The 24,162-nt window shown below is 38.4% G+C and overlaps 6 protein-coding genes across 12 annotated transcripts; 2 read left to right on the forward strand and 4 right to left on the reverse strand.

Moving 5' to 3' along the window:
• Positions 1 to 4,008: 4,008 nt before the first annotated feature.
• LOC120005314 (probable receptor-like protein kinase At5g20050) lies at positions 4,009 to 5,583 on the forward strand. The gene has a single exon (XM_038854889.1). The coding sequence runs from the start codon at positions 4,157 to 4,159 to the stop codon at positions 5,519 to 5,521; it is 1,365 nt and encodes a 454-aa protein (XP_038710817.1). The 5' UTR covers positions 4,009 to 4,156; the 3' UTR covers positions 5,522 to 5,583.
• A 182-nt stretch (positions 5,584 to 5,765) lies between these two features.
• Positions 5,766 to 8,769, reverse strand: LOC120005315. The gene is made up of 2 exons (XM_038854890.1): positions 8,607 to 8,769; positions 5,766 to 7,161 (listed from the first exon to the last, which is right to left on the reverse strand). The coding sequence occupies exon 2, from the start codon at positions 7,104 to 7,106 to the stop codon at positions 6,084 to 6,086; it is 1,023 nt and encodes a 340-aa protein (XP_038710818.1). The 5' UTR covers positions 7,107 to 7,161; positions 8,607 to 8,769; the 3' UTR covers positions 5,766 to 6,083.
• Positions 8,770 to 10,342: 1,573 nt separating this feature from the next.
• Positions 10,343 to 11,451, reverse strand: LOC120005613 (protein BUNDLE SHEATH DEFECTIVE 2, chloroplastic). The gene is made up of 3 exons (XM_038855358.1): positions 11,189 to 11,451; positions 10,947 to 11,095; positions 10,343 to 10,586 (listed from the first exon to the last, which is right to left on the reverse strand). The coding sequence occupies exons 1-3, from the start codon at positions 11,312 to 11,314 to the stop codon at positions 10,544 to 10,546; spliced, it is 318 nt and encodes a 105-aa protein (XP_038711286.1). The 5' UTR covers positions 11,315 to 11,451; the 3' UTR covers positions 10,343 to 10,543.
• Positions 11,452 to 11,684: 233 nt separating this feature from the next.
• LOC120005611 (organic cation/carnitine transporter 7-like) lies at positions 11,685 to 16,886 on the forward strand. Of its 3 annotated transcripts, none has more exons than XM_038855351.1 (7): positions 11,685 to 11,917; positions 12,298 to 12,458; positions 13,474 to 13,742; positions 14,634 to 14,871; positions 15,294 to 15,807; positions 15,933 to 16,135; positions 16,402 to 16,886. In XM_038855351.1, exons 3-7 carry the CDS (start codon positions 13,474 to 13,476, stop codon positions 16,639 to 16,641), a joined length of 1,464 nt encoding a protein of 487 aa, XP_038711279.1. In that variant the 5' UTR covers positions 11,685 to 11,917; positions 12,298 to 12,458; the 3' UTR covers positions 16,642 to 16,886. The 3 variants fall into 3 exon arrangements, with proteins under 3 accessions (XP_038711279.1, XP_038711280.1, XP_038711278.1); XM_038855352.1 differs by having other exon boundaries at positions 12,405 to 12,458; XM_038855350.1 differs by lacking the exon at positions 12,298 to 12,458 and having other exon boundaries at positions 11,686 to 11,917.
• Positions 16,887 to 17,093: 207 nt separating this feature from the next.
• Positions 17,094 to 20,660, reverse strand: LOC120005612 (zinc finger CCCH domain-containing protein 39-like). Of its 4 annotated transcripts, none has more exons than XM_038855356.1 (3): positions 19,483 to 20,660; positions 17,824 to 18,101; positions 17,094 to 17,688 (listed from the first exon to the last, which is right to left on the reverse strand). In XM_038855356.1, exons 1-2 carry the CDS (start codon positions 20,240 to 20,242, stop codon positions 17,845 to 17,847), a joined length of 1,017 nt encoding a protein of 338 aa, XP_038711284.1. In that variant the 5' UTR covers positions 20,243 to 20,660; the 3' UTR covers positions 17,094 to 17,688; positions 17,824 to 17,844. The 4 variants fall into 4 exon arrangements, 3 of the variants coding, with proteins under 3 accessions (XP_038711284.1, XP_038711283.1, XP_038711282.1); XR_005469856.1 differs by having other exon boundaries at positions 17,095 to 17,688; positions 17,786 to 18,101; XM_038855355.1 differs by having other exon boundaries at positions 17,654 to 18,101; positions 19,483 to 20,310; positions 20,449 to 20,660.
• A 1,245-nt stretch (positions 20,661 to 21,905) lies between these two features.
• Positions 21,906 to 23,130, reverse strand: LOC120006635 (uncharacterized RNA-binding protein C17H9.04c-like). Of its 2 annotated transcripts, XM_038856754.1 has the most exons (4): positions 23,000 to 23,130; positions 22,541 to 22,883; positions 22,282 to 22,356; positions 21,906 to 22,177 (listed from the first exon to the last, which is right to left on the reverse strand). In XM_038856754.1, exons 2-3 carry the CDS (start codon positions 22,867 to 22,869, stop codon positions 22,287 to 22,289), a joined length of 399 nt encoding a protein of 132 aa, XP_038712682.1. In that variant the 5' UTR covers positions 22,870 to 22,883; positions 23,000 to 23,130; the 3' UTR covers positions 21,906 to 22,177; positions 22,282 to 22,286. The 2 variants fall into 2 exon arrangements, with proteins under 2 accessions (XP_038712682.1, XP_038712683.1); XM_038856755.1 differs by lacking the exon at positions 23,000 to 23,130 and having other exon boundaries at positions 22,541 to 22,993.
• Between the last annotated feature and the right edge of the window lie 1,032 nt (positions 23,131 to 24,162).

Consider the following 24,162-nt stretch of genomic DNA (forward strand, 5'->3'; position numbering starts at 1 on the left):
TACCAGTAAGTTTTTTGTTACTATGGATGTCACTTTTTCTGAACATGAGATGTGTTTTACTTCGACCAATTCCTCGCTTCTGGGGCCGAGTAATAATGTTTTGGAAGCATCGAATTGGATGGAATTATTCCCTGATCCCAATGAAGATGGCACCGATGTAGTTACTACTGTGGAACCAGTTGATGATATCACTACTCTTACTCCTGTTGCTGTGGAAACCTTAGATGATGCTCCCTCTCTCTCAGCATCACCAGTACCCACTCCCAGTGCTCCTTGTGCAGACACTCCTGAAGTAAGTACAAATTTTGATATTAATACTGACAATATTTGTGATGCTACTTGTGTGCCACATGAAAGTGACAGGTAATGCTTCCACCAAGGAAGAACCGTGGGCCACCACCAGAGAGGTTTTCACTAGAATCTGTGAAGAAGGTGAAATATCCAATTGCCCATTATGCTTCTACCCATCGATTATTAAAATAGTGTCAAAGCTTTGTTGGTAATATGAATGCTATAAATATTCCCAAGAAGGTGCAAGAGGCCTTATCTGATCCAAAATGGGCTAATGCAATGACTGAAGAGATGACAGCGCTTGAAAAAAATAAAACGTGGGAATTAGTGGCGTTGCCTGAAGGAAAGAAAACGGTTGGCTGCAGATGGGTATATACTGTCAAGTGTAAACGTGATGGCTCGATTGAAAGGTATAAAGCCAGGCTGGTGGCTAAGGGATTTACCCAGACATATGGGATTGATTATCAAGATACCTTTGCCCCGGTTGCAAAACTTAATACAATTCGAGTCTTGATATCGTTGGCTACAAATTTCGCTTGGCCTCTGTAGCAATATGATATGAAAAATGCCTTTCTGCATGGTGATTTGCAGGAAGAAGTCTATATGTCTCTGCCACCAGGATATGATGCACCAGGTGATCCGAATGTTGTGTGTAAATTGAAGAAGACGTTATATGGCTTGAAGCAGTCACCCCGAGCTTGGTTTGGTCGATTTCGACTTGCTATGAGGAAGTTTGGATATAGACAAAATAATGTTGATCATACGTTGTTCTTGAAAAGAGAAGGTAATAAATTAACAGCTTTAATCATTTATGTTGATGACATGGTAGTAATAAGAAATGATCCTGAAGAAACACGCAAGCTAAAGGACTATTTGTCAACTGAATTTGACATGAAAGACTTGGGTGGACTGAAATATTTTTTAGGTATTGAAGTGATTCGTTCTGAACAAGGCATATTTTTGTCTCAACAAAAATATGTGCTTGATCTATTGAATGAAACTGGCATGCTTGGGTGTCAACCGATTGGGTCACCTATGGAACAAAATCATGACTTAGAAGAATTCTCTAAGCAAACTCCAACAGACAGAGTACGATATCAAAGGTTAGTTGGACGTTTAATTTATTTGTCTCATACTAGGCCTGATATTGCATACGTTGTTAGTGTTGTTTGTATATTTATGCACAATCCTGGTAAGCAACATATGGATGCATTTGTAAGGATCCTAAGGTACTTGAAGTCTGCACCGGGTAAGGACTTGATGTTCTCTAGACATGGGCATGCAAATGTATGGGGATATACAGACTCTGATTGGGCTGGTAAGGGAGACCGAAGGAGATCCATATCCGGTGCTTTACTTTTGTTGGAGGGAACCTGGTTACTTGGCGAAGTAAAAGGCAAAAGGTTGTCTCATTATCTAGTACGGAAGCAGAATATCGAGCAATGGTGAAAGGTATTTGTGAGTTGTTATGGTTAAAGCGACTTATGGGGGAGTTGGGCCTGCCTATTGAACAACCTATGCAGCTGTATTGTGACAATCAATCGGCAATTAAAATTGCTGAGAACCAAGTTCAACATGATCGGACTAAGCATGTGGAGATTGACAGGAACTTTGTGTATGAAAAATTGGAGGGAAAAATTGTTGAAGCGCCATATATGAAGACTGCAGATCAGTTAGCCGATGTATTGACAAAAGTTGTGTCAAGTAAAGTATTCAACGATTCCTTTGTCAAGTTGGGCATGTGTGATGTCTATGCACCACCTTGAGGGGGAGAGTTGAATCGTGTTAGAATATTTGATTATGGTATTTATGGTATGTGTAATATTCCCTGTAATTATAGTATACATAGTTTAGGGAACAAATTTCTCTCTTTCTAAGTATAGCAGATTTGTGTATATTATACACATTTCCTCCAATAGTGAGAAGAATACAATTGAATTCATTCTCCAATTTGAGTAAATACTCCGAAGTTCTAGCCAGAGCACGCATGTATTGTGCATAAAGATGTGGACAGGTACCTTGCCCTGGAAGTGGTGTTTGTTCTTGAAGAGTGAAGACGGCATCGAAGTAAGCGTCCATGCGAACCCGATCAGAAAGCATCTCCTTCTGGTGGTAGAGGAAGGCGTAGGTGCAAAAAATATTGCGCGAAATCGACTTCCTTATCAACCGCAGCAGCCGAGCCGAGCCCCCATTGCTATTCCTAAATCCCAAGTGATTGCGACGCACCGTCTCGTCTCGATTAGGGCAGCATTGCCTTGACAAGTGGAATGGAGGGTGGGGTTCACCTCAGCTGTGCAACGAGTTTGCAAAAGCTTTTTATAGCTCTCACTCACCAATAAGTAATGCCAAACACCCCCGCTGCAACTAAGCAAAAGCCTACTGAAACCTGAAGATATGACAATCGACGTATTCTTATTCAAGTTGGTTATTAAGGTCTGGTCTCCATGTTAGAGCCCGTTTACCCGATCAACGTGCAAAGCCAGGAAACAGAAATGCCCAACTCGGTCCAGCTGGTTTGCACCCGTAGTCCGTAGAGAGACAGAGTAGTGAGAAATTACAACTTTACGTACTCCACTAATTATTTTTTTTTATTAAGCTGGGCTTAATGCTTATGCCTGGCCGGCTGGGATTATAATTTATAGAACTTTTATTCTCCAGGACTGATTACATTATATTTATATTCACAAATTGTTCTTACAAATTAGGCTTAGTCCAGGACCTTTGGCGCATTGGCTGTTCTTTTCCGTGACATCCCAATTCCCATGTGAGTTTTCTTGTGTTCCTTTGAATATTTGATGGCAAAACATGGGAGACTTGGTCTTCATTTTATGAAATCAACACCTTCCAATGAACACAGATGATTTGGAATCACTGGACTACATTATACAATAATAATAATAATAGTAGTAGTAGTAGTAGTAGGCCATTATATAAATGCGACATTAGATCAAAGTCGATTATATCAATGTAAGACATTTGCTTGTCTTTGACGTTTGAATAAATTATCATTAATAAGGTTTGAATGAGCAACATCTCCGTGGATCTCACAGTGGGAAGTTAGCCAAGTTTTTTTACATGACGAATTGCGACTGACTTATTTACCCAAATATTACGTCAATCAAACTTAAGTATTTATCTCCAATGCAATTCTTATAGATCCATACAGAAAAAATATTTAATCTTAACGAAAATGATATGTAACACATCAGTTTGGTAGCCAAACAGATTTATTCCACTCTTTTATCTCATAAGTCATTATACAAAATTTATTATTTTAATATAGATTTCATTATTTTTTAAAGCACAATATAGAATTCATTGTTTAAAAAAAAACCCAATGGAATTAGGATCCACCAGATAAAACTCATCGACAATGGATCTTATTAGAAAGAGTTTATGCGTTGATTCCGAATATGTAATTTTTTTTGTAAAATTTAATATGTATTTTGAGAGTTAAAACATTTTAAAATTTTGTTTAAAAGACTTAGGTTCCAGCTACAACTATATGGGCTAGCTAGTATTCTTAAATCCAATAATTTGTTCATCAAAATTTTAAAACTTCTATTTGCCACCTCTTATCAATATTAGTGGATTATCGATAATTACTTTTGTTTCCCTATCAATTTTTTGCAAACCGTTGACTTGAGAAAAAAAGAAAAAGGATATAATTTGGTGAGCTTCTCACTTACATTGTCTCTTCAATCTGGCGATAATATTTAATTCAATGAACCTTTTTAATTTATCTAACTTGATTGATCAAAACAGGGATTATACTCTCTTTTTTTTTTTTTTCTCTGTAAATTATCACCATTAACAAAGAACATAACAACTCTGCAGCCCAAGAGATCGCAATGAAGCTCCTCTAATGGAGGATAAACGCGTAAACCTCATCGCTGCTTCCACAATCATTTCTCTTATAATCATTGTAGTTGTTTCTCGAGTCATTTTGAAGCTCTCCAGAGCTTTCTTTCTCATTGCCGGAGCAGATGGCGCCGTCATCTTCGCCGTCTTCGCTTGGCTCCTGATAAGAAGACGATACAACGATAGAAGAAAAATCTTAGAGACCCAGTTGGTCTCCGAAGGCAGAGAGCTCCGTATCGAGTACAGTTTCCTCCGGAAAGTCGCTGGAGTGCCGACCAAGTTCCGTTACAAAGAAATCGAGGAAGCCACTGATAGTTTCCAGGCTTTAGTTGGAAGAGGCGCATCGGCTTCAGTCTTCCAAGGCATCCTAATTGATGGTACCTCCATTGCCGTGAAGAGAATAGAAGGAGAAGAACGCGGGGAGAAGGAGTTCCGATCTGAAGTAGCGGCCATTGCTAGTGTTCAACATGTCAATCTTGTTCGCCTAATCGGGTACTGTTGTGTTCAGGGAGGCCCTCGTTTTCTTGTCTATGAATTTATCCGAAATGGGTCATTGGATTCCTGGATTTTCCCGAGAAAAGAAAGCGAGAATCGTAATCAACAACGTCGTCCCGGCGGTTGTTTGTCTTGGGGTCAGAGATACAGAGTCGCCCTTGACGTGGCCAAAGCACTCTCTTATCTCCACCACGATTGCCGTTCAAGGATTCTACACCTCGACGTGAAGCCCGAAAACATTCTTCTGGACGAGAATTACAGAGCGATTGTTGCCGATTTCGGGCTATCAAAATTATTGGGAAAAGACGAGAGTAGATGTATAACAACAATCAGAGGAACCAGAGGTTACTTAGCTCCAGAGTGGCTCCTTGAACAGGGTGTTTCCGAGAAATGTGACATCTACAGCTATGGAATGGTGCTTCTAGAGATGATCGGCGGCCGGAGAAATGTGTGCTTGATGAAGGAAAAACCAAGCAAGAAATGGAATTACTTTCCGAAGATTGTGAAAGAGAAATTGAGAGAAGGTAAGATTTTGGAAGTGGTGGATCAGAGGGTGATTGTGGGTGGAGGCGTTGATGAAAGGGAAGTGAAGAGAATGGCTTGTGTTGGTTTATGGTGTATACAAGAGAGGGTTAGACTCAGACCAAGCATGACTCGAGTGTTGGAGATGCTTGAAGGTAGAGTGGCAGTGGAAGAGCCACCTGATACAGATATGATTGCGATAGATTTGTTGTCAATTGATGAAGAAGAAGCAGTAGATGGTCATCCTAACAGAGCAAGAGTTGCTCCCTTAATGGTGGAAGGAGTCAACAGAGAAACTGTTCGGACCACTTCCATAAATTCCTTTGCCATGTCTGATATCTCACCTCGGTAGCTTTCTTCTCTTGTGAACCAAAAAAATAATGTCACAGAAAGGCATGATTGCTAGCTTGAGTTGATTGTGGGTCTTTTTTTCTTCTTCCTCTGCTTCTTCAACAGTCAACACAACATTAACATACCAATGATCCATAAGAAGGTAGAGTTGTAATGTTTATTTCCCCCTAAATAATTATGTTCATTTCCATTTCATAGGTTGTTATCATCAGAATCTTGAAGTGTGCGTGACAACTGATAAGATAAAGAACCAAGCTGCCCCTTTTTAAAGGATGTATAGATTAATCACAAGTCTCTCTCAAGTTTACAATCTTTTTGTTGTTCACTTCTATGATCACATGCCATCAATTCCATGCATAATTGTTCAACTTCGGGTCGAACAGATTCCAATGCTCCAGCAACATAACTTCCACTCCTGTTCCAACTGAGATAAAAATCAGCACAAGTTGGGCTTTTTAGACAAGCCTTCCAACAATCACCACACCGATGGACAAATGGCTTGCAGGACTTGCAGTTGAAAAATTAAAACCACAATCAATCAAACAGAACCCATGTATCACACATCAAGGCTGGTCCGGCAATATCCTCCGTCGTCGGATACGCTCACTTCCCCTCCTAGGGCCTGAACTCCCATCTGACGACTCATTGTCCTCATCTCTGGAAGAAGATACGGTTTCCCCATCATAGCTCTCTCCCCATAGTTGGGTAGGTCTCCTTCTAATACTCAGTTGTGCTCTGGTTCTTGAGCTACCAGACCAGCTGCTGCTCCTCGGACTGGACCCAGGTCGAAAAACACGAATAAGCAAGTAGACAGTAAGCCAGCCCCCATCATCAATGGGCAAAATGCTGTCATCACTCCTCTCCTCACCAAATGAAGATTGTAGAGTGCTTAGCAAGTCCCCGAGGTCCCTCTGCCGCTCCAACCTCCTCCAACTACGTTGCCGTTCTGGGTCAGCCTCAGATGGTCGCACAAGGGGATGCTCAAGCCTCGCATGCTTCCTGAGATCAGTATAGCTACCAATAAAATCACACGTCTCACAGGCACAGCTTCTAGATTTGGCATTCATGAAACGTCGAGCAGGGTCCACAGCAATCCAGTCTTTGATCTCCCCACGGCAAAGGGGACATACTAGCTTTGTTTGCGTCTTGCTCTCAATAGTAGTAGGAGTGGTCAAAGACATTCCCTCACTTCTTTCTTCTTGTTGCAAATCAGTAGTTGTTGCCTCTAAAGGTATAATTTCAGATAAATTGACGGCTGGGAGCTGGGTTTCATCTGCTAACGGTGGTGTGGACGAGCCTTCTGCAAATGACTTGCGAAACTGGTCAAGACAGTTGGAGTGACGATAGCTGGTGTCGCACATGTAAGGGCGGCAGCCTTTCTCATGGGAAGAACATATAAGTAAAACTGCATTGTGAGGATGCTCCATGCAGACAGGGCACCTAGCTTCTTCCCATTCCTTGAAATTCTCTTCAGTTTCTGAAGGAATTTGGGCCGAAGATCGTATGGCATGACTTGAACCGCAAGGATAAGGAGATGTCTGGAATCTATCAAAAGACACAGAACGATCTCTTCTCTCCTTTGGCATGTTTAGTAATCAAAAACAAACACAAACACAGTACTTCAATGCTTCCACTAGGCAACTGAAGAACATTGCATCCAGGAGGAATCAAGGCAACATTAGAAATTATTCAGAAACGTACTTCAAAAACTTAAGTGTTGGATTTATATCAGCACAACTGGATTTAACTAAAACATTTCAAGGGTGTAATAATACAGAAAATTTTCACCCATTACAAGCACCAAGATATCAAGTAAAGTCAGTAACTATCAGATATGAACACACTCATTGAAAATTTGTTGACAGAAAACAGGATCTAAAGCAAAACCAATCTGCTGAAATATTCTACCAAGTACCAACTATATACAATACACTTCCCGATGCAACATGATAAGATTTTACCGCAAGCACAACGGAAAATGAGTTGTGAGAACAAACCAACTTCATAGCATCCACTTCAAAGAGCAGCACTCAATACAAATAAATGGGAATTTGTTGGGAGGGCAGAAATGACAGAATAAACAGTAAATTTTTGCGACAAATGGCTGCTGTCCGGAAAAAGCAGACGTGGCGCAGCATTACCGCAACATTTGAGGTGAGATTGTTTCATGGACTTGAACCATGACACCCACATTGCAGTGAAGCAACTGTTACAATAAGCCAACTCTCACCCTTGCTCGACCACTATCAAAATACTACACCATTAAGCATGTGATACAAGACCATCGTCTAATGTTCAACACTACAAAATCATCCTCTGGCATTAATATACGTATTAAGTCCTGAATAACAAGACTCGTCATCATTATGCACATGTAGTTGCTCATTCAAGACAAGAACAATTACCTACTCAACAGGAAAATACAAGTGAAAGAAACGAAATCCTATCTTATCCCACATTCCTCTTACGTTTCTGCAAATCATATAAAAAAAACTGATTATGGGATACATATGGCTATCTATACTTTACCAGGATGTGTTTAAGACTTTTGGGGTCACAGGATTTATAATTAGAAAAGAAAAATCCTTACTTCCTAGCAAAAGAAGCTCATTCCAGCTAATATCAAGGTGTTTAGGATACAGGTATACTCAGCTATTGGCACTAACTCCAAGGCTTATGCCAACTGATTCATACATGCAATCGGAGTATCTCTAACTCAACACAACACCAAAAGCTAGTAATACCTATTTTTAAAAGAGGAAACGCAAAAGCAAAACAAGAAGCCCCGTCCAGGTACTCATTTCCACGATTTGCACTTCCATTAAGCAAACAGAAAATAAAATAGGAAGAACCATGATAAAAAGAGAGAAGAACCAGCTCAACAGACCAAAGTTATTCCCAAAAAAAAAGTTCTTTATGTAACTATTTCACGCATCAACCTAAATATCAAGATAAAACAGAAACCCAAAATCAATCTGCCAGCACCGAAAAACACCAATCGGTGCAAGCAGGACAGCCCTACAGAAAGATCGGTCACAGATCCAGCTATAATCGGGTAAAAAACTAATTTCGATGGAAGATTTTACCGGAAGTATGTCGAAGAATCGAAATCTCTCCCTCAACACGAAAATTCGCTCGCCTGAATGTTTGGGTTCGGCAATTATCTTCGGAGAGTGGGGAGAGGGAGAGGGAGAGGGAGAGGGAGAGGGCAGCTCGTCTAGGGCTTTTTCAGTTCACGACAGAAAGAAGGAAGGAGGGGGGCGTCTCGTATATAGGCTTGAGCTGACGTGGAAGCTTCCCTCATGTTATTTTAATTAATTTTGGTATTTATTTTTGGTTTTTAAAATTTTAAATAATTGGAGTGTGAGTCGGCGCCGTTAAATAATTTTGGTCTGAGTGTCTGTCTTATTGGCGCGTACTTTATACATTCCATGTAAGACTGTCTTCGTGCGTTTCACACTCCTTCTTGGAGAGTATGAAGTTGTAATATGTAATAACCCATCTGGTGGATCCAATATCATGGGCCTAAACTCGTCGATACTCGAGAAGGCCAGGCCTGAAAAGAGGGTCAAATCCGGCCTAAATCAACAATACACGCTATTGGCTTTTAGATAGAAATAATTTTAATGAATAATGCTTGAGATCCTAAAAAAATGACCCCAAAAGACTCCCATTTAATTTGGAGTGTTGGATGTGAAATGGATCCCACATGTGTGTTTTTAATCAATGGTTATTTTAATGCCACATAAATTTGGGGGAGTTTTGGGATGATATTTTGAGGGTCTCAAGCATTGCCTTAATTTTAACTCTTTCCAAATTTGTATACCACTACAAGCATTTGATCCATACTTTCTACCCAGTTTATTGAAAAACATGTTATGAGAGAGACAGAGATTAGCATGAGAGTAGAAAAGTAAAAAAAAAAAAACTGCTCATTAGAAGAAAACTTGCCTCAAATAAGGCAAATCGATCTAACAGAACGGGAACACAAAAAAATAGATAGCTCAAGAGAGTACAGAATCCAAGGATGAAGTTAAGACCAATTCCAGAGCTTGCCAACCACAAAACTGTTCTCTTTCCCACACCTTTCAATTCTTTAGTTTACTCGCAAAACCTCCACAATCAGAGACTTGAAAGAATGTCAGTAATATTTTATTGGATATATTGCGATCCACAAATCAAATACCAAACACAGTGTATGAGAGACAGAGTAAGCTGAGTATTCTTCATGGAAATTTTTTTTTACCATTGTTGAAACAGCAGGGACATACCAAAGCGCTATGACCATGACAACTTCAAGTACTTGTATCAGATCCAAGGAGTAAGGTTACATGCCAAGATGGAACATCAATTCTACACAATGTTTTACCAACCATAACTTCTGAGAGTTCGAGTTCTTCGGTACTTCCATCAAGTGTCGTCAATCCAACCATAAAATGAGGGTATGAGAGATGTATGATGGGGAAATCAGGCCTTTAGTTACTGACGATGAACCATGAAATGTTTTTCTAATTGATAACTAAACCAAGAAAGGATGAAAGCCTACAGCCAATTAAGATTAACTGATGCAGAAATGTAACACAAGAAGGAAAGTAAAAATAATATAAGCAACATACTACCATAATGTTGAGCTCCGTGCTACCGCACCGCGTCTTGGAAATAAGTTGTTTGAAGCAATGGGCCATCGAGGCTAAACCAATTTATGCAAACACGGAACACTTAGCCAATTCGTGAATTAACAGACGAAGAAAATCAATGCACATCATAAGTTTGGGTTATGTTAAACTTGTACCCTCCCAAAATGGAATAAGATTAAGCGATATGAAGACAAATCAGAGCCAAGAGTTACCTAGATGAAGCATAAAACATTTATCCAATTGGTGACTATGGAACCAAAATGAACAAATCCCATATGTAATAATCAAAGATTCATAAGCATAAGCAGAGATGAAGCTGTGATTTACATAATTAGTTACAAGTTTAGACAAAGAAAGTAAGAGACTGGAGTTGTGCTTCTAACAAGTCAAGTGTAGCCCTTCCCAAGGCAATTTAAACAGCGTTGTACCCTGCATAATACAATGAAGAAGCATCAATAAGATGCACAATAGGTTAGTAAGTCAGAAAACATTCAAGGGAAAGCAACATTAAAGCTTTAACTGAATAGCTACAGACTAAGAAAACAGAACTTTTGATGCAGAAAAGTATGCCGGTTTTGGGTGCTCCATGATCTAGATGATAATTCAGTATTATTGTAATTGAAGTGCATTACTTCAAAAGGGGAAAAAAAATCAGTGAGGCCCACTTAAAACGTTTCCATATGCCTTGCAATTTTCGTTTCAAGCAGTCTTCTTGTCAATATTATCAAAAAAAAACCCGACGAAATTATAGCTACTAGCTAGTCTGTAAGGGATTGGCACTGAACTAACCTGTTACCGTCACAAGTAGGGCAGAGACAAGGATTCATTGCAACGGGATCATAGAGAGGCGACCACTCAATGGTTGCATTGCCTTTGCACAGCTTGCATAGATAAAAGCCTTTCCCTTTACAAAGCATACAAGGCAACGCAAGCTTTCGCTACAAAGACAGTTCCTAACAAGTCAATTTCGGGTAAATAGACGAAGAACCGCAGATTACCAGAGAAGGGGTTATTGTCGGGTTTTTTTTTACCCGTTTTGACTCGGTGGCGGCGCGAAGGGCGCTAACACAGACGGCTGAAGTGACATTGAGAACAACTAGGCCACCCAGGATAATCGCCGTTCCGGTAGCAAAGATTCTCAGCGGCCTCGGAATCATCTTGTCAGTAATTTGAGTCCTTCACTGGCATTTCTTCGAACAGCTGCAGTGCGTTACAAAAGCCAAACATCCAAGCCTCAGCTTCTGCGGATGATTTTAGACGGGCTGGATTAGCTGTACTGGGCTTTCCTTGGGCCGAAGACATACCTCCAACCCAAAACAGCTAAAAAAAATAGAAAACCTAATAAAAAAACCACATATGACATGTCTGTGTGACTGTGTCTGTGGAAAATTAAAAAAGAAAAAAAGAAAAAAGAAAGCACATTAATCCCGAAATGCACTCAATGTACTTTTCTGGTAACTGTATGAAGTTATAAACACGTCATAAAAAAAAAAAAAAAGAGTATAAACACGTGAATTGGGGGGGACCAGTGTCCTATTAGCAATCAGGAAGAAATCTCTACTAAAGAAAAGACTTCAATTCATAGCGTATAGAATAGAAAGAGCTCGAAGAGGTTCCAAGAAAATGGAAGTTGAGGGGTAGTGTTTATTGGTCTTCTATCCCCCAAATATTGACGCGTTGCTTGCCTTTTTTGTATTATCGCAGGAACAGCAGAAGCATTAATTTTGTGGAGGAAGGAAAGAGACTCGACTCGATAATTGGTTTGTAGTTCCTTCTCGTCTTCTCTCTTCCAACTTGTGTGTTTGACCAACTGTTGCATCTGTGTGCTCTTATCTTTTCCGTTTTCTCACCTTCAACAGCACCTTAAACTAGAGAAAGACATGGCCTTTTAATTCTCCTTTTTGGCCCACTTTTTTCTTTTCTTGTCACAAAACTTTTGCCTTGATTTAGCCAATCTTACTTTAGGAATCATGTCATATGTGTTTCTGTTGATAATCAGATACTGTATGAGTCCAGTTATTTCCTTTTAATGTGGTTATTACGATTGGACATATCAGGGGGGATGTGGATTTTCCCATTTCTCAATAATGATTTCATTTTTTCATTTGTGGTTTCATCGTATTCTATGTTTTCCTGTCAGTGCCCTTTGTTCGCAATGAACTGAAGGACTAATGTGCTGAGAAGTGTTTTTCTCTCATCGAATAAACACTAAAACACTACACTACAAATTCTTGGTGTTTCTTGTAGAGGCAACTTCAACTATATATAGCTGAATACATCCATATATATACCCAGTTCTAGGTGATTATCTCAACTCCGATGAAATTGTTCCACTTTGTGCTTTGTTTTGTTCTTAATTTAATATGAGTTTGATAACCATAGACTTTTGAAAAAGATAAAAAAAAGTTTTCTTACTGGGGAAATATATGAGGATCAATAATCCAATCAGTCGGTTTCAATTTATTGCTCAGTCAGTCATGAGGTGGAATTGTTGATATAGAATAGAACATGTCGCATAAAGGTTTTTTTTTTTTAATACCTTTTGGATCATCTGAAATCCAAAATTGTCTAGTAGAAATTAAAAGCTGAAACCTCGGGATTGCGTGAAACTTGGTGGGTTAAGGGTTAACTCAAAACGTCGATTTGCACCGGTCCAGTGTTTTGTCATTGGCCCCACCACTTTTTGGCCAAATTTAGTCTTTTAGGCCTTCAATTTGGTGCTTTTGCCATTTTTAGGAGAGTTTCTTTTCTTTTATATTTTTAATTAAAAGTCCAAATAACGTTTCATCATTCTGGCTTGTTTCGGATTATTATGAGTAGTCATTTGTGGGCGTAACTCGATTTTGCCATTTTTTACATATTCATGAAATAAAATAAGTGTGTTTTCAAAGTTTTCTGTGTTTATTCTTTCTTTGAGGTATTGATGCAATTCATACCTTTATTCTTTATCCGTTCTGTGTTAATTGTATCTAACTTATTCATCATTTCATTTTCATTCAATTTGCACTTGTAATATAAACATGTGAAAATGCAGAAATGCCATGCCTCTTAGGAGTTTGCATGTTTTTTTTACTGCACAAATGATGAAGGGTATGAATTTCTTATTGCCATTTCAAGTTATTACGGGGCCCATTTGACTGCACATGCTAGTAGTCATTGTATGCTTCTGGATCCTAAGAGGTGAAGCACATACTGGAAGAAGAATTATAGACTTTCTATATGTGAATGAAAGAGTATAATCTTGCTTCTTGGTTTGTGATCATTACATATTGTGCTTGATAAAAGATCGTAATATATCTTTTTTTGGGTTCCCTAGATGGAAGATCATAGCCTTGTTTACACGCTAGATGAAAAGCTTGGTGCTGTCAGATTTGGGACATTCCAATGCCTTGTGCTTGTCTATGCTGGACTTGGCTGGTTTGCAGAAGCAATGGAGATTATGATTCTCTCTTTTGTAGGACCTGTAGTAAAGTCAGAGTGGGGACTCTCCTTGAATGAAGAGAGCCTCATAACAACTGTCGTTTTTGCTGGTGTGATGATTGGATCATATTCATGGGGTCTTCTATCAGATAATTACGGAAGAAGGCAAGCCATTTTCCCAACTATGTCTTATACTGTTATACATCTCTTTGGCTTATCATTGATCTCCTGTACTTTAATATAAATTCTGAGCATGCTCGAGAATGTTTGTTTGCTAGAACAAGCGAGCTGTATCTTCTATCATCCTTTTGGTCCTTCTACTTGGGTTAAAATGGTTTACTATGAACTCTCATTATATTTTCCTGATTTCATTTTGGATCTACTGTTGTTTTGAATAACCTACATGTGTCTAATATTTTGCAATTAACCTGCTATGTAATGGGCACCTTGGGCCCATGGAATTGCGTATCTTGTGAACTCTAACTAGTTAATGACAGAGATTTTGAACCAAGTTATGCAGATGTTCTTTTATTAGTCTTGTTTATTTCGTGTGAAGCTCACATATATATTAAAGTTAAGCTCTAGTTTCGTAAATGAGTGAGCTTTGAGTCTTCAGGTATGCTGTTTCGATTAAGATGAGTCTGTATGAGAACAAATATATATATGTTCTTAATATTACGATAATCTTTTTGTCAAATGATCTTATTGCTACATCTCAATTCTCAGATGGAGAACTCGTTCTGTATGACTGTGAGATGACAAGCTGCTATTGTGTCTTACATATTCTGGTAGATTTTCTTGTTTGGGTTTCTCGTGGATTACGAGTTTTAAGTCATTTTCATTATTTCTAATCGCTATCCATTTCGTAAATAGCCTCATTATGGTCACATGAGTGCGCAAATGACAGAAACATAAATTTTATGCAAATGCTTTGTGACGTGGGATATGTTATTCATTTGTCTTTGTCGCTGAGATCACCTTATCTTTAGCTGGTAATTGTTTGTTAGACATAATCTGTTGCTAAACAAACAAATATTGTGTTTAAGTTCTTTCCAGGAAGGGTTTTCTATTCGCAAGCTTGATCACTAGTGTAGCTGGGCTATTAAGTGCTTTCTCCCCAAGTTATAGAACACTGGTGGCTCTTCGTTTTTTGGTTGGTATTGGCCTGGGAGGTGGATCTGTTTTCCTATCCTGGTTTCTAGAGTTTGTTCCTGCTCACAACCGAGGCATGTGGACGGTTGTCTTTACTACCTTTTGGACTTTTGGAACAATTTTTGAAGCTTCACTTGCATGGGTGTGTTTATTCTTATTCAATTATCTGAAGTAAGCCACAAACATGCATGCTCAGCCGCGTGCATGCATTAGTACGAGAATTATTCCCAATTTCCAACTCAAGGATTAGAGATAAACAATTAAACATTGATATGAATGAAGAGATTTATTGTACAGAACATTGCCTTTTCTTGTCGATAGCAGTTGTTTAACTGCTTTTGAGTGTTGAAAATGTCTACACTAAACTAGAGTTTGTTTGAACAAATTCTTCACTCGTACTGAAGTATTCTTGTGAAAACAATGTACATAAAACTTGTCAAATTTTAGAACTTCAAGTATGAAGTCTTAATTTGTATGGGAAGTACATTCTTGATAATTTTTACAAACTATTGGTGTGCTCTGTTATCATATAAAACTTCAATATAATGTCACTATTTTTGGCAGATTGTGATGCCCAGACTGAACTGGAGGTGGTTACTTGCATTGTCTTCTGTACCATCATTTGCACTGCTTCTCTTTTATGGTTTTGTGCCAGAATCTCCACGTTATTTATGTATGAAAGGTCAGATAGCTGATGCCAATCAAATTCTGGAGACGATAGCTGTGGTCAACAAAGTGGAGCTCCCTCCCGGCAAGCTTGTTTTTTATGGAAATGTCATAGAGGACGAAGAATCAGTGCCACTGGAGGGTAGCCCTTTATTGTCCTCAACTAGAAAACGGATCATGAAATGCAACTCATTCTTCTCATCATTCTTTATGCTTTTCTCCCGAAAACTAATTTGGACAACACTTCTTCTATGGATTTTGTTCTTTGGAAGTACTTTCACGTATTATGGTATCATTCTGCTAACCTCTGAGCTAAGTATTGAACAAAGCAAATGTCGCTCCATTATCTTACATGAAGGAAAATCTCAGGATAATAGCATCTATATAGATGCATTTATCACCAGTTTGGCAGGTACTCAAATTCTCTTGTCCCGTGTTCTTTTGCTTCATATTGAAAGTCTTTTGTTCACTATGACTTGATTATTTTTAATAGACAGAGATGATTGGGTAAAAATGTTCTCAAATTTGCATTTGCAGAGCTTCCTGGTCTACTTTTATCAGCTGTACTTGTGGACAGAGTTGGCCGCAAAATTTCCATGGCGATTATGTTTGTCTTAGCTTTTGTTTTCCTTCTTCCGCTGCTTTTACATCAGTCTTCTGTCGTCACGACAGGGTTATTGTTTGGAGCTCGCATGTGTGCTATAGGATCCTTCACAGTTGCCTGCATATATGCCCCAGAGGTAACCCTTGGAAATTTTTATTTACCTTGAAAGGCTATTTGACTTTGGCAGTAGGTTGCCTTTCGAGGCTATTAATCTTCAGGTTAAAGTACTCTTTTGAGCATCACCAAGATTTACAATTTCTGCTTAATAATGTGGTTGAATATCTTTTAATATTTCCCTTAATTTCCTGTAGGTGTTATTGGTAACCTTCTTTTCATGCCAACAAGGGCAGTTTGATTGGATTTCTCATGATTTCTAATTTTTTTTCTCCCCGTCCCTTTCAGATATATCCTACGTCTGTGAGGGCAACTGGTGCTGGGGTTGCCAGTTCGTTTGGTAGAATTGGTGGGATGGTATGCCCTCTTGTAGCAATTTCACTTATATCTGGTTGTGAGGAAATGACTGCTATCATTGTGTTTGAGATTGTCATTGCTATTACGGTGGTCTGCATCTTTTTCTTCCCATTTGACACCATGGGAAAAGAGTTGATAGATGATGTAGATATATCGAACTCGAGCAATTAGAGTTCGGTAGTAGTAGAGTAGCTGTAGCAGTTTGTCAAATATTATTCAATGTCTTAATTACTGTTCCATCTTCCTGAAATATTATTCAATGTCGTACCGTTACATCTCCCTGACTATTTCTGTACCATGCATCATTTGACAAATTGTGGGTATGTAAACGGTTTAAATGGCTTGGTAATTTGTTCATGTTGATTGTACAACTATATAAGGAAGAAAGCAATGCTTTTTCATCGCAAGTCTTCTGATGATTAGGGTTTTTGTTTTTTTGGAAGGATTTGATGATACAGATTGTACTGTAATTTTACTTTTGGAAGCGATGCTTCACTCTTTCATCATCTTTTTGTGCGATTCATTTTTGAAGAGTCCTGAGTTATGTCGAGTCTTCTTTAGTTCTTCAACTATACCTTAACAACCAAACAAACCATAGAGAGTGGTCCATTGTGCATGTAGAGACTTGTTTTGGTACAGAAAAATCATCTTTGGTTGAAGGGAATTTACCACCCATTTCACTATATTCTGCTTCATTTGTTGGATAAATAGTCGAGTAATTCAGAGTCATGAAATGACAAGTTTAATGGCCTATAAATTTGACAGCATTTCTTTTCTTTTCTTGTTGAAGAGCTGCTGTTACTGTTAGTGTTAGGGGAACATTTTCTATCTAGTACTGCCAAAGCTGTCATGGGTGCCAGCACTTCTTGTCATATTTGTCAGCAAATGATAATTAAAATGATTAGGGCCAAGGTATCAATCAAATGTTCGTCTTTATGTGCATAAATGGATTTAGGGTCTCATTAATTCCTGTTTTTACACATATCAGCTTTTTAAATAGGGGAGACTGGAGAGTAATGCAGTAACAGAACCAAGTTGGTCAGGATGACAATAATTTAGATTCCTTCCAAACTTTCATGACTGGTCATTCAATTCCCAAACCAAAGTTGGAGGATCATGTCCTATTATGCCTTGAGGATTCTACAAATTCAGTTGACGAATGGCAGTAAATGAAATAGACAAATTCAGGTAAGGTCTTTCTTTGTATGCATTGTGATCCTGCAGCGAACACAAACAGTATGTCAAACTCCCTACATCTTCTACATCAAGGATATAAAGCAAAAAATGAAACAAGAGATCAAGAAATCCTATTGACCGAAACTTTTGACATGTTGCAGCTGAAGTTCACTGCACCTCATGACTTCCTACACAAACTCAGCTCTCAATTCTGCTTGGCAAACTCTGCACTGACGGCAGATCATCCAGCCAGTCCGCATAAATCCGATTGATTTTCTTAGCTCCTTTCCACTTGAACAAGCACTTCTTCCCTTGCCCTTCTTCGGTAAAAGCAGGGGCACCAACCATCATACTACCAGATGCATCAATAACAGGAAGAATGGACTGAGGTTTAGTCCACATGGAGCTTGAATTCCCTTCCTCCACTTCAATTCCTCCACCCGGAAACTGTAACTCTGATTTTAATAAGCATTATAATGAGAGAAAAAGTCAGTCTCGGACCAGTCTTTCAATACATTCTGTCAAAGAAACATGTGTGCATATTAACAGCTGCAGCAACTCATGGGAGAAAATAGAAAATTACATAAACTCAAAGAAAGATAAGACTATAGACATATAGGGCATACAGGCTGTAAGAGAGCACCCTCTCAGACATGTAAGAATTTGACTGCGGAGAATTGGCACTAGCTTTAACCTACTCACTTCAGTTTTAACTTAATTTAGGTCATGAAAGCAAAATTAGTGTATATGATGGAAATTTCACTGATATATTATTCTTTCATGGGCATTTACTGATAAGAAGCAACAATATGGGTGCACAAGAAAATGCTACATCTTATTTAGCACAGTAATTTTGCCAATTATGTAGTCACAAAATCGACGCGATCTACCTCTCTTTTACAAATAACTTGAGAGAATCAATTATTGCCAAAATTAACTTAAAGAGATGAACGCAACTGCCAATAGGAAGGTGATTTTGTTCAACAACCCAAACAATCCAGGGAAGCTTGTAAGAAACTTGACATTTTATTAGTATACAAATGAAGTAGGGAGAAGGAATCTATGAAGCTGATACTTCATACAAATTGGAAGGATATTTGCTCTACATTGCAGAGTAAAGAAGATGTTGAGCTTAGACTAAAGAATATCCAGCCAAGAGGGACCATTCTGAAGTACAGAAATTCCCATGCCGTGACATAGATGATAGAACCCAGCTAGCAAAACTCTAAGTAGGGATTTTCCACAACCCAATAAAATTTAAAAGTGAAAGAAATCATGCTCCACTCCTGAATTTTTCTACTTTCTTATACTACAAAAAAAATTCGATAAAACCCAGTACTACTCGAATGGATCATCAGGATTATCATGATTCCAAGATGAAGATCATCATCATCATCATTGGAGCCTTCATCCCAAAAGTTTGAGGTCGGCTGCATGAGTCTATCGGAAAATCAACAGGATCTACCTCACATATTTGTTTCTGCCATTCATTCCTATCTAAAATCATACTTTCATCAACTCCTATTGAGTCCATATCCATTCGTACTATTTCAAGTCATATCTTTTTAGGTCTTCCTCTTCGCTTCCTACTATTTACTATACAAATACATTGCTCACCACCGCATTGCTATCTCTGTGTTGTACATGCCTATACAATCTTAAACGGTCTTCTCGATTCTCCTATTGACTTCCAAGATGAAGGTGAAGACTAGAAATATCATGAGGACAAAATCCAAGTATAGAGAAAACAATGGCAGAAATTTGCAAGGAACCATAGAAATCGGGCAACTTAATACAGAAATGCAACTTCTATAAAGAAAAAAAAATAAATTATACCTGCTTGCCCATGAGCGAAGTGACATTTCTCACCAAAACTGCACGTTCCTGTTGTCTCCCATTTTATACATAACCTTGTTTTCCAATACACAGGCTTAGTATTTACTTGAAAGGAATCTGGGCCAGCGCTGTCCATAGACCAAATACCATCACTATGACTAAAACCACCTCCATGCACCACCGGTTGGCCTGTAGTGCCAATGCTTATTGCAGAGCTTTCCCTAAATCTTCCTGAATCATCCCTGAACTTAGACGGCACTTCATGGAGAAAATTACACCTATCACCATAAGGACACTCCTCTCCATTATAGTATTTCTTGCACAATTTCATCTTATGAATTATCTTCATATCATCTTCCCAGTTGCACGGTGGCTGTGGTGGCCTATCCTCATCTCGTCCACCAACAAGATCTTGCCAATTGGTTGGAGGCTGCCTCAAATCATCCAAGCCATGAGCAAAGTTGCAGTTTTCACCATTGCGACAAGTCCCATTCCTAAATTTAGCACACATTCTGGTCTTGAAGAAAATGTTGGATATTCCTTTATTTACAGAAATGCTTTGTGGGGGCGTCCTAGAATTCATGGATTGGTTATCCTCAGAGTTTCTGAGTCTTTTGAAAGGAGGCTGCCGTTCAAACTGTGAATGTGGATCAAATTGTTCATTGTTCTGAAACGTGGGCCACACACCAATGGCAATGGCATCACTTGCTCCAGAAAATGGACGAAAAGGAGGGACAGGATCGGGGGCCGGAAAACTCATATTGGGAAAATGGAAGTCTCGAAATCGAACGCAATTCAATTATAATTGACGAACAAGTGCAATAAAACCTAACAAAAATTAAGTCAATATAAGCACCAACGGACTGTCAAAGAAAATCGAAAATTTTGTAACCTGATTGCGTAGAACTAAATCAACAGACAAAATTTTCAATTTAACCAGATGAGATGAGATTGAAGACTACTGACAAAAATATTGATAAGCTTCAAACTTGGCAAAAATCAAATAAGAATTTCTTCTTATAAGTTGTAGTAATGTTTAGCGCTAGAAAGAACCGACAAGAAACAAGTATATATCATATACAGAAAAAGGGGGGGGGGGGCCTCAACAGCAGTAGCTGCCAGAAGGCAAAATTTGTAAAAATCCTGTTCGCGGCGGGAGTTGAAAACCCTAAGCTCTAGTCCGCGGAACAAAGTTGGGAGACAATGACTTGAATTAATATTTTATTTATTTATTGATCTTCGGGCACTCGGCCCAGCCCAACCTGATGAAATGAGTGACAACAAAACAAACCATGGGTTTTTTGGGTCTCGGAGACTGAGAGCATGATCAAACTTTAGAAATACCTTGGGCTTGGGCACGTGATTCCATCAGCAGTTTTATCGATGAACACAGTCTGATGTCATGGCTTGCCTTGCCAATTGCCATTGCGAAAAGTTAGAAAGGCCCGCTTCCATTACTAACAACAGAGCAAGATGAAAGTAGTCCAACTTAAGACTTATTTATCGACTCTCTTGATTATGTGCAAGAGAATCTATTGGAATCTTTTTATATGCTATAATGCAAGAGGTAAAGGGACTATCTTTAGATCCTAGACTAAAGTGGAAACATATATAGCTTAAATTGTGATATGAAAAGCAACACAAAAGGATGAATGCTGCTAGTGATCATGGTAGCTGTATGGACCCCCCACATCAGATATGCTGTGGCCTGTGGGGAACAAGTTCACATGAAACTCTGTGTGTATATATATATATATATATATATATTCGATCTTTAAGAAGCTAAATAATGGAGTCTGAGTAAGACAGACCAAGGAGAACCTCAAACGAACCAGATACATATGCAAATCAACTCCTTCTAAGCTTACTTTGGAACAAGTAATATTCTTTCCCAATTTTAGTAATATTATTGCAGATTTAACCTGAGTGTGGTTACTTAATCATCAACTGAAAGCGATGAGAGGAAGCAAATTAAAAGGTTGCATGTTGACTCAACACTTTGGTGCTTCATTGGTATATATATAAGGTTAATTAGCATATATACTTTGAAAGCAATTGGAAGCAGGATCCGGTTCTTATCTGCATATAATATTTATATGTAGTTGGTGTATGGAGATTTGATGTCTAAAGTGTTCATAAATTATCTCTCTGAGAGAGAGGGCCGTCTTTTATGTAAACTTGTCATATTATTTATATATATATATATATATATATAGGGATTCCCTTGAATCTTATGCAGCAATAATTTGAATGGAAGCTCCATTTGGGTATGGTCCATTTTTAGTCTCACGAGCTAGCCCCTTCAAAACATTCCTCGGACCCCACTACCAGGTCCATGTTTCACTAAACCAGAGATGATGATTTTGCTCATAAGAAGTACTGAAGAAGAGTAGTGGTTTGATAAATTTAACTAATTCCATATCTGAACGTCCACATTCACCATTTGATCAGAAAAGCAGTAGAAAATTCCCAATGCAAATACAAGGCAAGATTTGATTTTGCAAGCAGGTCTTCGACCATGGTCAATTAACCTAAAGCTTATTTTATCTCCTATAAAAAGGAAAAACAAAAACGAAGAGTACTAGTCTATAATTAAACCAAAGTTGGGGTTTCTATTTCTGATATTGCAAGACAGAATCTTTCTGTAGCCAACCGATTATCTTCTCGAATTGCCACCTTCTTCTGACTGCACCACCTGAAGTAATATGAATGGGAAGAACTATTAAAACAATATTCAGAGAAAGATAAATTTTATATAACGCCAAAAATTATAAGAAAAATGCAGATTTTCTTTATTACCGGAGTTACTCCCTTGGTGTTTTGCATTTGTAGCATTCTGCCTTGCTCGCATAATTGTGCCCTCCACATCCAATTCTGTCCAAAACAAGTCCAGATCATCGCCATATTACGTTTCAAATTACTAATTTTTACTTAGCCAAACAATGCAGCCTATTTCCATAATTTTTGGGTATTAATTAATGAACACAGCTTTAATGCATGCAATTATAACCAAAAAAAAAAACAGAACATTTCTAATTAATTAGAATCTTAAGCTCACCTGTTGCAAATCCAGTCGCCGGACTTCCATCCAGGCGGGCCACTTCCATCGGATCCATATGCTCCGGTGTTCATCATGTTCCCCTCATACCCACAATTGTAACCAGTTTTCATTGCACCACATTGATAGCAATTCGAACGACTGGCGAAATTGTGAGCTCCACAAGTGCAGTACCAGTCTCCGGCCAAAACCGCGGTCCGATTATACAAATATGTGGAGACGTCAGGGCCGTCATATTTGGGGTATCCGCAACGTTGGCAAGCTTCCCTTTTCTTGAAGTTCTGGTACTGGCATGCGGCGCACATCCAGTCTCCTCCTGCCCAGCTCATATTTTTCTTGTATCCTATGTATATGATCGACAATTAATAAATTAATAATATAACCCCCACACGACACGACTTATAAAAAAACACAAAAGATTGAAGAATTGTAATGGGGGGAGGGATTGATGATGGAGACCTTGAAAAATATGAAGAGGCCTTAATTGACAAGTGTAGTGTCAAGTGTGTTTATCCTGCGATGGTTGAAGATTTAATGTTAACGAAGAGAAGTTGGTGATTATCGCAAATGGGGATTGAGAGGCTTTTATATACATGTTGAAGTGGGACCCTCACACACAAGTGCCTTTTTATATTCAGATGGTTTGTCAAGATGGGGATTCCAAAAGCACAATTCTTTCTTCTTCTTCTCTTCTTCTTCCTTTCGTTCTTGTTTTTTTTTTTTTTTTCTTTTCCTGAGAAAAATAGATAAACCTACCCGCTGTCTCCTCGTCTCTTCTATGTATGCTTAATTGCTTATGTTAGTCAGTAATCATGTACACACTCTGTTTTTTGCATACAAATGAAAAAGATTTTCTCAACTTACACTCCTTTACGCGATTCCTCTCTCATTATTGTACTAAAAAAAAACACTTTTCAAGTATTCATATTCTCTTCGATATATCCATTTTTCTGTCGTTGAAGGTGTTATGAGGGGAAGGCCGTTATTTGTTAAAGTGATCGCACGTGCAAGATCCGAGGTGGACGTGGAAGTGGATGCATGCAAACGTGTGAGTCATACAAATAAACCCTCCCCCTCCCCCTAGGCAATATGTAGATAGTCAAGGTCCACATCATCACGTGGAGTGGACGTAAAACACAGATAATTGAATTGGAGTATTTTATTATTATTTTTTTCACTCTCGATCTCTGATCTCTTTGGGAAATGAATTTATTCCATGAGAATTGACAATGAATGCAAAATTCTTTTCTTCCATTCCATTCCATGCTATGTTGTTTTGATTCCTCTTCTTTATATAATTTTGTTTCCAATATATACAATAATTCAAAAGCTCTATAGCTATAGGATTCATTTCCAACTGCCAATCTGCCATGCAGGAATAATTTCAACTTTTTTTATTTAAATATATATATATTGGATATGCATTTGAAAGTAGTCCTAAAAAATTCCAATATATTGTGTGACCTGATCACCAACTTGTCTGTGGTCACAACTTCAATCACATAACGCACAACATGATGTGCTCACGTCCATCGTGGAGGAGGAGAATTAATCAAAATTAAGCCAATTAAATATCTAAGAAAAACCCTTTTTAGTTTATTTAATAATATATAATATATATT

Source organism: Tripterygium wilfordii, chromosome 9 (genome assembly GCF_013401445.1).
Source record: "Tripterygium wilfordii isolate XIE 37 chromosome 9, ASM1340144v1, whole genome shotgun sequence".
Classification (NCBI taxonomy): Eukaryota; Viridiplantae; Streptophyta; class Magnoliopsida; order Celastrales; family Celastraceae; genus Tripterygium; species Tripterygium wilfordii.

Excerpts from the sequence above, each read along its gene's own strand:
- LOC120005613 (XM_038855358.1), bottom strand. The coding sequence starts at position 11,314 with ATGATTCCGAGGCCGCTGAGAATCTTTGCTACCGGAACGGCGATTATC. Across the intron at positions 11,096-11,188 it reads CCGCCACCGAGTCAAAACGG|CGAAAGCTTGCGTTGCCTTG; the intron begins GTAAAAAAAAAC and ends CTGTCTTTGTAG. Across the intron at positions 10,587-10,946 it reads CCTACTTGTGACGGTAACAG|GGTACAACGCTGTTTAAATT; the intron begins GTTAGTTCAGTG and ends TGTATTATGCAG.
- LOC120005314 (XM_038854889.1), top strand. The coding sequence starts at position 4,157 with ATGGAGGATAAACGCGTAAACCTCATCGCTGCTTCCACAATCATTTCT.
- LOC120005611 (XM_038855351.1), top strand. The coding sequence starts at position 13,474 with ATGGAAGATCATAGCCTTGTTTACACGCTAGATGAAAAGCTTGGTGCT. Across the intron at positions 13,743-14,633 it reads TCAGATAATTACGGAAGAAG|GAAGGGTTTTCTATTCGCAA; the intron begins GCAAGCCATTTT and ends AGTTCTTTCCAG. Across the intron at positions 16,136-16,401 it reads CCTGCATATATGCCCCAGAG|ATATATCCTACGTCTGTGAG; the intron begins GTAACCCTTGGA and ends CGTCCCTTTCAG.
- LOC120006635 (XM_038856754.1), bottom strand. The coding sequence starts at position 22,869 with ATGAGCTGGGCAGGAGGAGACTGGATGTGCGCCGCATGCCAGTACCAG. Across the intron at positions 22,357-22,540 it reads GGCGACTGGATTTGCAACAG|AATTGGATGTGGAGGGCACA; the intron begins GTGAGCTTAAGA and ends TGTTTTGGACAG.
- LOC120005612 (XM_038855356.1), bottom strand. The coding sequence starts at position 20,242 with ATGAGTTTTCCGGCCCCCGATCCTGTCCCTCCTTTTCGTCCATTTTCT. Across the intron at positions 18,102-19,482 it reads CTTCGCTCATGGGCAAGCAG|AGTTACAGTTTCCGGGTGGA; the intron begins GTATAATTTATT and ends TATTAAAATCAG.
- LOC120005315 (XM_038854890.1), bottom strand. The coding sequence starts at position 7,106 with ATGCCAAAGGAGAGAAGAGATCGTTCTGTGTCTTTTGATAGATTCCAG.